The 13,363-nt window shown below is 34.4% G+C and overlaps 2 protein-coding genes across 3 annotated transcripts in view; both read right to left on the bottom strand.

Annotated features, from left to right (window-relative positions):
* The window catches only part of LOC127624218 (sphingosine-1-phosphate transporter MFSD2B-like), a 34,631-nt gene extending 33,694 nt beyond the window's left edge, over positions 1-937 (bottom strand). Inside the window, exons 1-2 of the mRNA XM_052098940.1 lie at positions 834-937; positions 34-210 (exon numbers count right to left, since the gene is read on the bottom strand). Of these exons, the coding sequence (XP_051954900.1) occupies positions 34-123 (90 nt within the window). The 5' untranslated portion in view covers positions 124-210; positions 834-937. The remainder of the gene's footprint in view (positions 1-33; positions 211-833) is intronic.
* A 1,346-nt stretch (positions 938-2,283) lies between these two features.
* On the bottom strand, positions 2,284-13,229 carry LOC127624279 (UBX domain-containing protein 2A-like). Of its 2 annotated transcripts, XM_052099022.1 has the most exons (7): positions 13,130-13,229; positions 12,180-12,245; positions 11,954-12,083; positions 10,397-10,506; positions 10,076-10,213; positions 4,876-4,962; positions 2,284-4,144 (listed from the first exon to the last, which is right to left on the bottom strand). In XM_052099022.1, the coding sequence occupies exons 2-7, from the start codon at positions 12,224-12,226 to the stop codon at positions 3,961-3,963; spliced, it is 696 nt and encodes a 231-aa protein (XP_051954982.1). In that variant the 5' UTR covers positions 12,227-12,245; positions 13,130-13,229; the 3' UTR covers positions 2,284-3,960. The 2 variants fall into 2 exon arrangements, with proteins under 2 accessions (XP_051954982.1, XP_051954983.1); XM_052099023.1 differs by lacking the exon at positions 4,876-4,962.
* Positions 13,230-13,363: the final 134 nt, after the last annotated feature.

The following is a 13,363-nucleotide window of genomic DNA, read 5'->3' as shown; positions in this document are numbered from 1 at the left end:
ATAGGACAGAAAATAGGCATCACATCACCTTACCTGTGGTGGTACTTTGGTGAAAGCAGGATCAGGGTGCTTCATCATGAGTTTATCCCCTGATGTAACCGGTGCTTTCTCCCCCTTGGACATGTCACCCGGTGTGAAGGGTACAGAGACAGCAGCTGTACTCTTGGGATTGTCAGAGCTGGCTAAGCTGTTCCTGCTGCCATTCACATACTGCACCAGTGAAAGGAAGGGCAGGGTTAGATACAGATGCTTCACAGCTGTCAATCACAGATATAAGCCAATCAGATGGCTCACTCCACCAAAACAAGCCCCTTACCTGAACCTGCTAACCAACATACCTTTTTTGTCACATAAAAAAAACACACGGACTAAACCACTAAATAAACACATTTACAAAGTAAATTGAAGGATGTTAATTATAATGATTTTTATTTTTCAGTTAATACAGTATTAAATGCATGTACACAAATGATCAAATATTACCATGTTTTTACCATGTTTTGGGCAATTGTGCCACGTAAATACTATGGTATTATTTGTAGTACCCTGGAGTACCATTTAAATACCTAGGTATTTTTGTATAAAATGTAATTCAGAAACATAGTATAGCATCTTACACCATAACTATCCCATTGTACCGCCAGAGTATTTTTTCTAGGGGTCTGATGATGGCACACTAATGATATAGCGCATAAAATAGCCAATATCTCAATATACTAGATCTTAATAGCTGCAATGCCATGTCAGTGACATGCTTGCTTGATTTCATTAATTAAATTATTAAAGGAGATTAATATAGATAATAAATATGAGAAATATAGAGTATATCTGACCTTAGTGATGGTGTAAGGTCCGCAGCTGCAGCAGCGGATGAACTGAACTGAATCCAACACACACACACACACACACACACACACACACACACACACACACACACACACACACACACGCACACACACACACACACACACACACACACACACACACACACACACACACTGCAGCAACGGATTGTCTGTAATCACAAACACTCATGCGCACCCCCTACAGGTGGCCAACGGATTTACAGAGCATTGTCCCATCAAAGTCAACAAACTGATTAGCTATTGTGTTGTAATTTTCGGAACTCCTGAAACTTTAAAATAATATTTAAATGAACGGAAAATAAATAACTAAAATATAATAATTATATAAATAAATGAAATAAAATATAAAAATAAAATATGACTTAATATATTAATTTATATACAGTGTGTGTGTGTGTATATATATATATATATATATATATGTATATGTATTATTTTAATACATATTATTTTCCTGAAAATTAATTAAAAAAAATATGGTTTTGTCACATTGCAAGCCTATCCTTGTTATTGCTGGTTTGACATAAAAGCCCACAGTGTCCTCTTCAAGATACAAAAGGATGATGTCTCCTATTTTTTTGTATCTAAAGTTAGAGAGGAAAAAACATCAGGACAATTTTAAGTGTGTGTTTCAGATGTTTTAAAGGATTAGTTCACCCCAAAAAAAAAAAAAAATAATAAACAATTCTGTCATCATTTACTCACCTTTATGTGGTTCCAAACCCATATTACTTTCTTTCTTCCATGGACAGAAAAGGAGATGTTGGGCAAAATGTTGGCCACAGTCACCGTTCAATTTCATTGCATTTTTTTCCCCATACATTGAAAGTGAATGGTGACTAAGAGTGTAATTTTGTATTGGATGGAAGAAAGACATATGAGAAAGTCATACTGGTTTTGAACGACAAACTTTAAATATTTGGGTGAACTGTCCCTTTAAGCATAAGACTTCCATAGCAAAAACATAATGCATAAAATAATTATGTTTTGTTAGACAGCGAGAGGTTATATGAGCATCCACGAGAATTAAACAAAAATAAGAGGTATTGTTTTCTTCTTCAAAATACAAAAAACTACTGACATTCATTTATAACCTCACTAATAATAAGACCATAACTCTGTTTTAATATAAACAGTGTGAACTGTATAACACTTAGAATGTAGCCTGTTTTATACCCACTTTTTTTTCTACATATTTATATTTCATTAATTAAAAAATGTAACTTAAAATTTCTGATCACAATGTGGTCAAAACAGTTATTTCAACCTTTAAGTAACCTAAAAAATTCTTAACATTCTGTCTGCCAACCAGGAAATCAACCATATGGTTGCCATTATAAGTAAACATGGCTAGAATTGCTTGTAATGATAAACAATGCGTGGAAATAGACAGGGCGTTTATAACACAGGAGTTTTATTGGGAGCAATGGTGGGGGTTAGAATAATAATTCCATTCATGTCTTGCATGGTTTATTGATTATACTGTGATAAATGCGATGTGAGATTGGCAGTAGAAAGTGGTTTAAAGACAACTTATGATATGATTTAATTAATGACAAATCTTCTGGGCAAACCTAGACATTCATCTTTCTTTTAAAACATTATAAGATCACATACACTAACCTACAACTAGACTAGGCTAAAGACTAACCATCTCCCCATAAGCGTCTCCCTTATAAAATATTTAAAAGACATAATTGGTCATTCCTTGTGAAGAACGATCCAAAAGACTGGATATGGGTCGGAAAGTCTAGATTTACCCCTAATATTTGTACTTGTCAGCTTGTGCATTATGACATATTCAAACCCAATTCACCCCCCTTAAAATCAGAAAATTAATCTTCCCATCTTCTGTATTTTTATTGCAAGAGTCTGTCAACAAAAGCCCTCTGTCATATGCAAAGTGCATAAAATATTTGACATTTATAACTTATCAGTTCACATCATGATATTACAGCATGGACTACAAAAGGTTGTTGCATAAGTGCACAACAAAAAACAGAATTAAGCATCATGGTAAACTAACATCTTTATGGATCTATATGTAAACATTAACAGTCGTGAAGGTTATAGACTTGGCTTGCGCATACTGCATTGGATCAGAAAAGGCCAAGGTATCCAGCTCTGAGATAAGAGTAATCTTCTTTCATTCATTTACTATGATGGATTCAAGTGTTAAAGCTATGTGTATTGACACTTGTAAAGAGTGGCCATTTATAGTCATAAGAACCAAGAAAATCAGAAGAATGAAGGGGGCGGGCTCTGTCAATTTGGGATGTAAATGGGTGATTCTTCAATTAAGGGCACGTTTGACAACTTAAATAGTGTGATTTTTATTTAGATATATTCAAATAAAATCATTATACACATAAATAGTGTATAACAAATGTATGATGGTGAAAAAACCTATTAAAATTGTTGATAAACAATGTTTGGGGGAAAATTAGTAACAACAGCAACATCTGAGGCATAATGCTGATTTCTACCAAAATACTTTAAAATTTTATTTACATTTTTTATCAAATTAATGGAAGTGAATTGGGCCAGTCCATAAACATTAAAACAAACATTTTCAAAAGTATAGCCAAAAGACGTAATGTAAACATTATACATGCTCATATGGTTTTAGTGTGATAAAGTTGCTTGCTTACATCATCAGAGTAATGTTATATCCAATATTGCTACTTTGTTGCCATGACAATACAATACCTGTGAACCCTGTACATGATTATAAGACACTTAAATCAAGTTAGCACATACAATGTTTACATCATGTGGCTATACTTTTGAAACAATTTGTATTTTAATGTTAATGGACCATCCCATTTACTTCCATTGCAAATGTCTTAATGCATTCATTATGCTTCAAATGCTGTTGATTGAGCTTAACTTGTATTGAACCCTGAACATTCCTTTAAAGTTTAAAACCATTATAACCTATCCTTCCAAACTAGACTTTTTTAGCATTTTCTTTTTATTTAAAATGATCCTAGGGGACAGAAAAGTTCCCCTAATTGAAGAATCAGGTTTGTGAAATGTTGCCCAAAGGTTGATGGAACCAGTAGATTTGAGTCTCTGGTTCAAGCAGAAACAGTCAGGAGTGACCAAACGGAGCTTGTGAGTTGATCGGCCTTTGAACGATGACAGCATTAGACAGGTCGGCTCCCTCCAAACTCTGGCCCTCATCTCTTAGCTCGCGGAATGGCAGGGATGTAGTCAGGATGAACGGAGCATTTGTTCTCTGGGCCTGCTCCACAAAATCCTGTACATCGCTGATCCTGGAACAATTACATAAAACCCAACATGAATGCATCTTCACTGGGAGCTTTGGAAGCACTCAGCAATCATGTTAAAGTCACATGCCTGCAATCCTTACATGTTGTGACGCACGCTTTAAATCCAATGTAATCTGATTTGATCTCCAACAAAGTGACGGCTTATGATTCTTCCATTTTACCTTGCGAGCTCATATTACATAGATGATGAATTAGAATAATATAAAAGCTTTTAAGTTTAGGATTTCAAAATTATAGAATTATAACATGCATGGGCCAGTTCGGTCAATGCAATCTACACATTTAGACATATCAATGAACTGTTTCCATGCCCTCCAAATTCTGATAATATCCACTAAAATAAATTAAAGAAATTTCTCCTCTTAATTCTTACCATAGAAGAATTTCAATGTTCATAGTTTTCCTGCTTCCAAAAGAGAGAAAAATATTATTTTATTTTATTTAAATTTAGCTTAAAATGATGCCTACACTGTAAAAAATTAATTGGGGATCAGGTAGATTTAAAAAAAAAATAAAATAGTTTGTATATTATTTATGTAATCATGATTTAATCTTTTTAAATCTCCAATAAACCCACCCACCCATTCATACACACACCCACCCATCCATCAATCCATTCATCCATCCATCCACCCATCACCCATCCATCCATCCATCCACCCATCCACCCACCCACCAACCATCCACCCATCCAGTACCCTAAAGATCCTCACCGATGGGATAAATTAAACCTCTGTACAAGACGGCGACCGTCGGCCAGCCAGATCTGAAGGGAGGTTACTTCAGCTCGTGGGGCCACACTGCCGAAGACATGAGTTCAACAATTCATACATTTCAAAAGGCAGCTGTATTACACAAAACTAGGTGTTTGTCACTTTAAACTGATGCACTGATTTTATGTGTGTCAGAGGATTTTATATGGGATTTGAGGGTTATCTAATAAACATTAACATCTGGATAATCCTCAATAAATTTACAGTTATTATCACATCACACATCGGAAGAGTTGCAAGGACACCTAGTGGATGTGTGGAACTGAGACAGAATCCCAAAAGTTTGCCCACTTAAGTGCCTTGAAAAAAAGTTTCTTTGGCATGTTGACGTCTTTCCTACTAAAACACGAAGCTTGAGTGGGAATGTTCGAACAGCCCGTGCCTTTTAAAAAAATAGCCAATAGAATTTAGCTTACATTGTAGCACTCGGCAAAAACACACACACACACACACACACACACACACACACACACACACACACACACACACACACACCTGGTGCTTCTGATGCCAGAGAGAGTCTTTGTTCACCCGGGGATTTTCTCAGTGACTTTAGGACCGAAAGATGATCTGTTTCTACATAACCAGCCCACAAACAAACAAAGCGCAAAGCAGTCTTTGCTTTTGATGAGGCTCGAGCCGTTGTGCATATCAATGCATATGAATGAGAAACAAGCAAGTAAACCATATATCAATGTTTTCAATCACAATAAAAATATAAAAAAATACAAATAAAGAAAAACTTGCTTGTGCTGTACAAACCTTAAAAAAATGGCAGCATTAAACACAGGGGCGATTCTAGGATTTCGATCATAGGGGGGCTCTGCCCCAAAGACACTCTTAGATGTGCACATTTAATGTATTCCACTATTTTGTATCATTTGTTTACTCTGTTAACATCATTCGAGATAGCCATCTAATACACAGTACATTTAGAATATTGACATTTTCTGTATTAAACACTTATAAAGTCATATAAAAAATTAACCATTTAAAGAACCATTCAAATTATTTATTTATTTATTTTCCTTTTATTAACAAATTAAAAAGATTATTATTCTTACGTCCCGAGGGGTGTAGGAAAGTGTCCATAACAATTATAAAAAATATATAATTTTGCAACTTCTATAGATTAAAGTAATATCAAACACCAGAAAAACCTATTATAACAATAAATGTCACATTGGTTGATTTTTAGTAGAGTGAATCAACCCCAGATGATGTTTATCTGTCTGTCATTAAATCGTGACTCGAGTTTATTAAAAAGAGAAAATCACTGCACTATTCAAAATCTAAATTACATAGAATTTTCCCCACAGTTTCTCCTTCATGTGATCGGTATAAATCTGCAGAGGGCTCTCTTACCCATGCCTTTTGGACATGCCCTAAGCTTTACGAGTTTTGGTGTAACATATTTAAGTGGTTCTCTGACATGTATGGTTTTGTGTTTAAACCTGATCCAGAGATTGCATTATTTGGATATTCTGCTTCTTTGTCAGACCATAATGTCTCTGACAAAGCACTATTATTTATGGAATGATTATTGCTAAGAGCATCATTCTAAGACTCTGGAAATCAGTTCCTGTTCCTCAGTTCAAGACCTGGTTGACTCACCTCACTGGAATACTCCACATGGAGAGAGTGCGTTATGGAATTATGAGTAACTTTGATAAATTTTACAATATATGGCAACCATTTCTGGATCATCTTACACAGTTTAATACTGACTCTGATCAGTAACGCCTGCTCTGCCCTCTACTGAATTTTTGCTTGTGCTCCCTTACTGAAACTGCATATGCCCTGGTTGCTCTTATTTTTTTTATTTATCCCTTTTTATTATTTTTGTATTTATTTATTTATTTTTTTTATTATTATTTCTTTGAATTATTTTATTTTCTATTTTATTTATATATTATCGTTATTAATGGTGGATGATATTAATAATTATTCATATTGTTGTTTCTGCTGATATTATCATTCATTGAGTTGTATACATTTTCGAAATGTATTTTGTTTTCTTTCGCTCTTTTGTAAAATGTAAAATTCTAATAAAAATACTTATAAAAAAAAAAAAATAAATAAATAAATAAAAAGAGAAAATCACTTTAAAAATATATTTTAATTTCAAAAGAATGACCATGGTAAAATATATATAGATGTCCAGCTCTGAGAAAAATTAAGAGACCTCTGCAAAGTTATCCGTTTCTCTGCATTTACTATTTATAGGTATGTATTTGAGTAAAATGAACATTTTTGTTGTATTCTATAAAGTACTGACAACATTTCTCCCAAATTCCAATTAAAAATATTGTAATTTAGAGCATTTATTTGCAGAAAATGACAACTGGTCAAAATAACAAAAAAGATGCATTGTTTTCAGACCTTGAATAATGCAAAGAAAACAAGTTCATATTCTTTTTAAGCTATATATATATATATATATATATATATATATATATATATATATATATATATATATATATATATATATACACACTAATCTTTATATAACTGTAAATTATTATTGTTCTTTTGACAGTATTATTGATGCATTTCCAACTGCAATTACTGTCAAACTGAGCTGTATTCTTCAGGAATAAATGAGCGGGAAAATAATTACTGTAATTTACTGTTAAACTGCATGAGTACTGGCCCAGTCTCAAACCTGCACATACACAATTTAGAGAGGACATTTGTGGTATTACGAAACCCAGATTTCTTCTCTGCATTGGATTTAGTCATACAATTGCACAAAAAGTAGAACTGTATATAAATGCATCTGGCAACTTATGACCATTGAGCCTGCACTCGACTCCTCGTCACTTCGGCCTTGAGAGGACAAGAAGCAAAGTGATCTCTTTCCGACTGAACCCGGTGAGCACCAAAAATCGCACAAAACATCTTTTAGCAGTTTATAAATTTTTTTAAACATGAATCAAGATAATGTTTACGTTCTCAAACAGATATTAGCATTAGTTATAATGGCTATTCTGTTTAGAATTGAGGTAAGCGCTTACAATTACGTTTTGAAGTACTAAGTAAACAAATTACAAATGTTGAGGAATATACACCGGTCGAACATGCGAAACGCCACATTTTTTTATTTAGTTATACCAGCCACTTTATTTGATCCGTCCATCTAAAATAAAGTTATGTCATGTATAAATATAACACGTGTAAATGATTTAATCTGAATTTTATTCAATAAGTATGTAAGTAACTTCTATCTCAGTCCTTTCTGAATGATGCACAACCTTGGTTGTTGAGAGTGTATTCTCACCCTTGTAGTTTAAATGCTATGTTGATATAAAAACAAGACTGAAGTTACATGATATGAATTGATTTTTTGTATTTTGTTCTCTAGGTTTGGACAGGATAAGAATTGGAGAGTGTTCTTTCAGTCAGTTGGACATCTGGTGAACTTAATATGGAAGTTGTTGAATGGACTTTTATGTGTAGTCCTAATTTACCTTTATGAGTAACATTTATGTGATATTTGAGTTGTGTTTGTGTAATAATTGTTCTGTTTGCAAAAAGGCGTCAATTGTTTAATTCATTTTGTTTTACTTGTTATAGATAGAAGTTAGTTAATCTAACTCTGAAAGCTAAAACTGTGCTTACTGTGGTTAGTTCTACGGTATAGACAATGCAATTTAATATACAACATACAACAATTACCGTAATAATTTTTACAGTACAGCTAATGTACTGTATTTTAATATACGTCATACAAACAACTACTGTAATTAATGTTACAGTACAGCACATACTGTAAATCATTATACATTATGCTGTAAACTACTGTAGATAGTTTTACAGGTTTGGAATACAGCAGCTTGCTGACTATTTGTTGTCAGTAAGTCACTGCTGATTTTTCGTCAACTTTTTAACAGTATATATATATATATATATATATATATATATATATATATATATATATATATATATATATATATATATATTATAATGAACTATATAATTTATATAAATATATATAAAGATCATTAGTTCAGATTTCTCCTATTGATCTTATTCACGTTAGCGCCATCTTTGATTTTTAATGGGAATGTCAATGAGGCTGTGAGGGATAGACTTACAGTCTCTTCAATGGGCTTTACTGCAAATTAAAGTGTATTTAGATCGTTCCGTGGACAAAACATTGATAAAATACCTGTCCAAGAACATTCAGTATACAAAGACCTCCAGACAACATGAGTTGTGGAAAATCAGATGTGATCTAGGAGCTTTATACAGCTTTATACCGTTCATGCCATTGAACAGATGGTAAGTCTATCCCTCACAGCCTCATTTTCATTCCCATTCAAAATCTAAGATGCCACTAGCGTGTATAAATTCTATTCAGAAGTGATCATCCCTATGCCTTATTCCCTACAAAGACAATTTACCTCCACTGTGAGAGTTCCAGTGCGCTGAAAGGGGATAACTGTCATTTAAAACTCACTTTTTAGGTGATTCTTATTGAAGAATCTGTTTCTAGAGCCTACCTAGAGCCTACCAAACCTAGAGGATGGATAGTGCTCCCTTCGAAGTGCCCAGCAAAGTCATGATGAGTGGCAGTTAGAACTGCCAGATGCACTGATTAGATGTGGGGGAGGGTGCATTCTTGCTCTAAAAAGCATTTGATTTGACACAATGAATGCAGTAAGTTGTGAGTCATACATTTTTGTGGGTCTGTTTAGCCGAAAGAGAGAGACTGCAGATAATAAGTGCTTCATATCTTCTGAAAACAAATTTTGTCAATGCTTTGTCAATGGAGTACACCAGCATATACTGTAAATTGCCTTAAAGCATAAAGATATAGACTATAGTCAGTCCCTTCCCCAGTGGCCACCAACAACCAACCCATCTCCCCTTGGGCCGCCATGTCTGAATGTGGTGATTACTGGACTGTGTTACCCACTACATCATCTTCACTCTCCCACTGCAGCCTGTGCATGGATTATTTGACTGTTTTCTCAGTTTGCCTGTGTTTATCAATAAATCCCATTTATTGCTATCTCCACATTTGCGACTTTATTCCTGACTTGTGACACTAAACATATACCTATGTCAGTCATCTCATCACAAAGACCATCTTCAAATCGTCCAATTAAAAAAATGATAGGTAAGGATGTACTACCTTCCTAGTCTGTAACCTCTGCCTGTAAACGGGTGGAAGGCCTTCTTCTTTGGGACATAAACTTCATCTTTCATGTCCTCTACATTGACTTCTAGTTCTTCATCTTCGGCTCTTTCTTCTAATTCCAGCGGCAGCTCCCTTGAAACAGAGGATTTTAGATTCATCAACAATACACAAAGAAAAGGACAGATTTAAAAAAAATGTTTCATGATAATACTTTGACACAAGCAAGAATTTACAACGTTTGCTCTCATTTCATTTAATCTATGCACTGGAATATGAATGCTATAATACTGCTACAGTGACTTTGACAGTATTCACCCTCTCTTAATGGCGTCCAAGAATTTTTGGTTTTCCTCCAGATAGTAACTGCGTAAATCTTCATAATTTACTGTGAAGCCATTTTTCCATAGTCTCACTACAATCTCCACCTGCAAAAGGGACAAACAGATCTGCCAAAAAGCACACTTTAAAAACACATGTTTAGCAAAAACAAATTGATGCACTATTAATTGTGTATACCTTTCATTTCAGTTAAGTTATCATACTTAATTTCATTGCTCAAAGGTTACTCTTCCATTGTTCCTGGGATGTAGTTGAGCTCTTAGTTATGTTTACTTTAAATAGCACATACGTATAAGTGTATAGAAATACAAAATCAATGTTGATATCAGGCACTTGGGGAGAGGGTGGCTCTATGGGCTCCAGCCCCTGCTCTTTTGCTGACATGCCCTTCCGACAGTGTTCCAGGGTGTGCAAATGTCACCCAAAATGAAAGCTTGTGCACTCAAATTAAATGAGGTTTTTTTACGCTTAATAACAGTAAGAAGGGCTGTAAAATGTATCAATATTAATGCATCAAAATACGAAATGTAATAATAAATTATAATGACTAATACCCAATGTGTTTCGTCTCAGATTATATGCACACTCTTGCAACAGAAGCGGGGCGAAAAACACAGACTTTAAATTAAGAACGTTTAGTTTGGATTTCTGCCACATTGTTCATAATTTTGCATGTCTATAAAAGTAAAATAAGTTAACTGTTATTCTTTTCTTCCCCAATAACAATATATTATGTACATTGTGGAGAATTTGAAAAATACACTTGGAAAGGTAGGCGATACTGTGCTTTTACATGCAATCATTATTTCTTATTTCAATTATGTCCTTAATATGTTTCACGTAATTATGTTTTTAATTCTGTAAGGCTGCTTGTTTTAAATCAGACTTATCTGCCTGTATCGATGACGTATTATTATAATTTTTTTTAAATGATTGGTTCAGTAAATGTTCCCATGATGATATGCAAATCTATTATGCATAATCAGCTCCCTACTCACTGTCTGTTTTTGTTAGTTTGCATAAAGTCACACATTCTGTTATCCTTTATTCATTCCTTTATTGCAGTATTTCCCAAACTGGGGTACATGAGATGACAATGTGGGTACAGGAATAACATTCTGTGATTTACTGTTCTTTCAATTTCATCACAGTCTAAAATAACATTCAAACCCAGTTCATGTATTTCTCACTGGCAAAAATTGTATTGTGTGCCCTCTAGTGTAGAAACACCAAAATGGTTGTGTCATAAAACTCAGAAAAATATGTAATGAAATTATCTTTTCATATTCTTCACATGTGTTCTGGTGCAGAAAGAAAGTCATACACACTTGGGATATCATAAGTGTGAGCAATTAATGAGAGAATTTTAATTTTTGGGCGAACTATCCATTTAAGCATTAAAACGTAACACAGGGTTAAAAAAATTATTGCAGCATTCAGGTTGCACACTTGCACCCACCCAGTCCGGAGGAGATTGCACAGTGGATTCATTAAATACAACTGCACACAAGAAGTTTTCATGAATTGTCTGACCTTTTTGCTGCTACTGGCAACACTGCTGATCTTCTCCACCTCATCTAGCAAGTCCTCGATTGAGAAACTGGCTCTAATAGGGCTCGCCTCCTCATCTTCCTCCTCCTCATCATTCTGTGCCCCTGCACACCTATAAAGATCATGAAGGCAGTAATGAGCACATCATTTTAGATTACTCCAATTACCCCTAATAATGGTACTTGTATATTAATGTTTCAAGGCTTACCATGTGCCATCCTGAACTCTCTCTCTTGAATCAATATCTTTCATCATGGCGCTTTCTGTTATCCATCTTGCAACAAAAACATAATATGCAGGCATATATAAGTTATGATGGATGGCACAGCTCCAAGTAACCACTGCATCAGTGCTTCTTCAATCATTCATAGAGCTCCTACAGGACTTTCACAGTGTGATTGACAGGTGCAGAAAGACCTGAACTTGCCCAAACATTTCTGCTTCAATACCTGCCAAGTAAATCTGTGCAAAATTGTTTTCATTGCCTAAAATGAACCAATATTCTACTGATATCAAATGTGCGTGTAGCTAGCTATTTGATACTATGGAATAATGATTAAAATATACTGGAAATAAAATAAAGGAATAATTATTGAAAACGAAATAAAAACTATACTCCCGCTTTTAGCAACAACAACAACAACATACTGTACCAGTACCTTGGAAAAATGATTGTACTATGTGGTAATAACATGGTAATAAACTATGACATGTTTATGTGCCATGGCATTGTAGCTACAAAAATACCATGAAACATGCCATCACCATCACCACATTACCAACAGTGGGTAATGACGTCATGATACCCTGACAATTGTAACTGACGACATCAAGGTGACTATTTTATTTTTAACCCAATTTTCTTTAAACATTATTTTTAAGTTTATTCAATGAAATGTCTGAAGAGCATAATCCGAATTCAAATCCCATCCGAATGCATACTTTCGGCATGTAATCAAGGTCCAAATTCATATTCACTGGACTAAAACAGGTAAAAATCGCTAAATGAAAATTTCGCCAAAATTACGTAAGGAGAGTATGGAGACCACGCAAGCGCACTGTGAAGATCTATGACAGTAAACAAGCGCTATAAGCATAACACATCGCAACTGGAGCCAAGATAATAATAATTCCGATCATGAAACTGTAGATCGTTACCAGTACAAAGCTTCAATGGTGTCGTATAACTGTTTCTGACAGTGTCATGCCGCTCCTTTCGCTACACAAGCCCACCATTCATGTGACGTCACCGTTGTCTGTCGTAATAGTTGTGCATATGTTGCTATGATGTCACTCAGACCAAAATGATCTGGCTATGGTGTTACCTTTCCATCTAGTACTATATCTTTCTATAATATGAGTATAGTGAGTTGGATAAACTGAACACAATCA

The sequence above is a fragment of the Xyrauchen texanus genome, chromosome 30 (genome assembly GCF_025860055.1).
Source record: "Xyrauchen texanus isolate HMW12.3.18 chromosome 30, RBS_HiC_50CHRs, whole genome shotgun sequence".
NCBI classification, from domain to species: Eukaryota; Metazoa; Chordata; class Actinopteri; order Cypriniformes; family Catostomidae; genus Xyrauchen; species Xyrauchen texanus.
The sequence above is the reverse complement of the archived record's forward strand: the minus strand, read 5'-3'. Positions and strand labels throughout refer to the sequence as shown.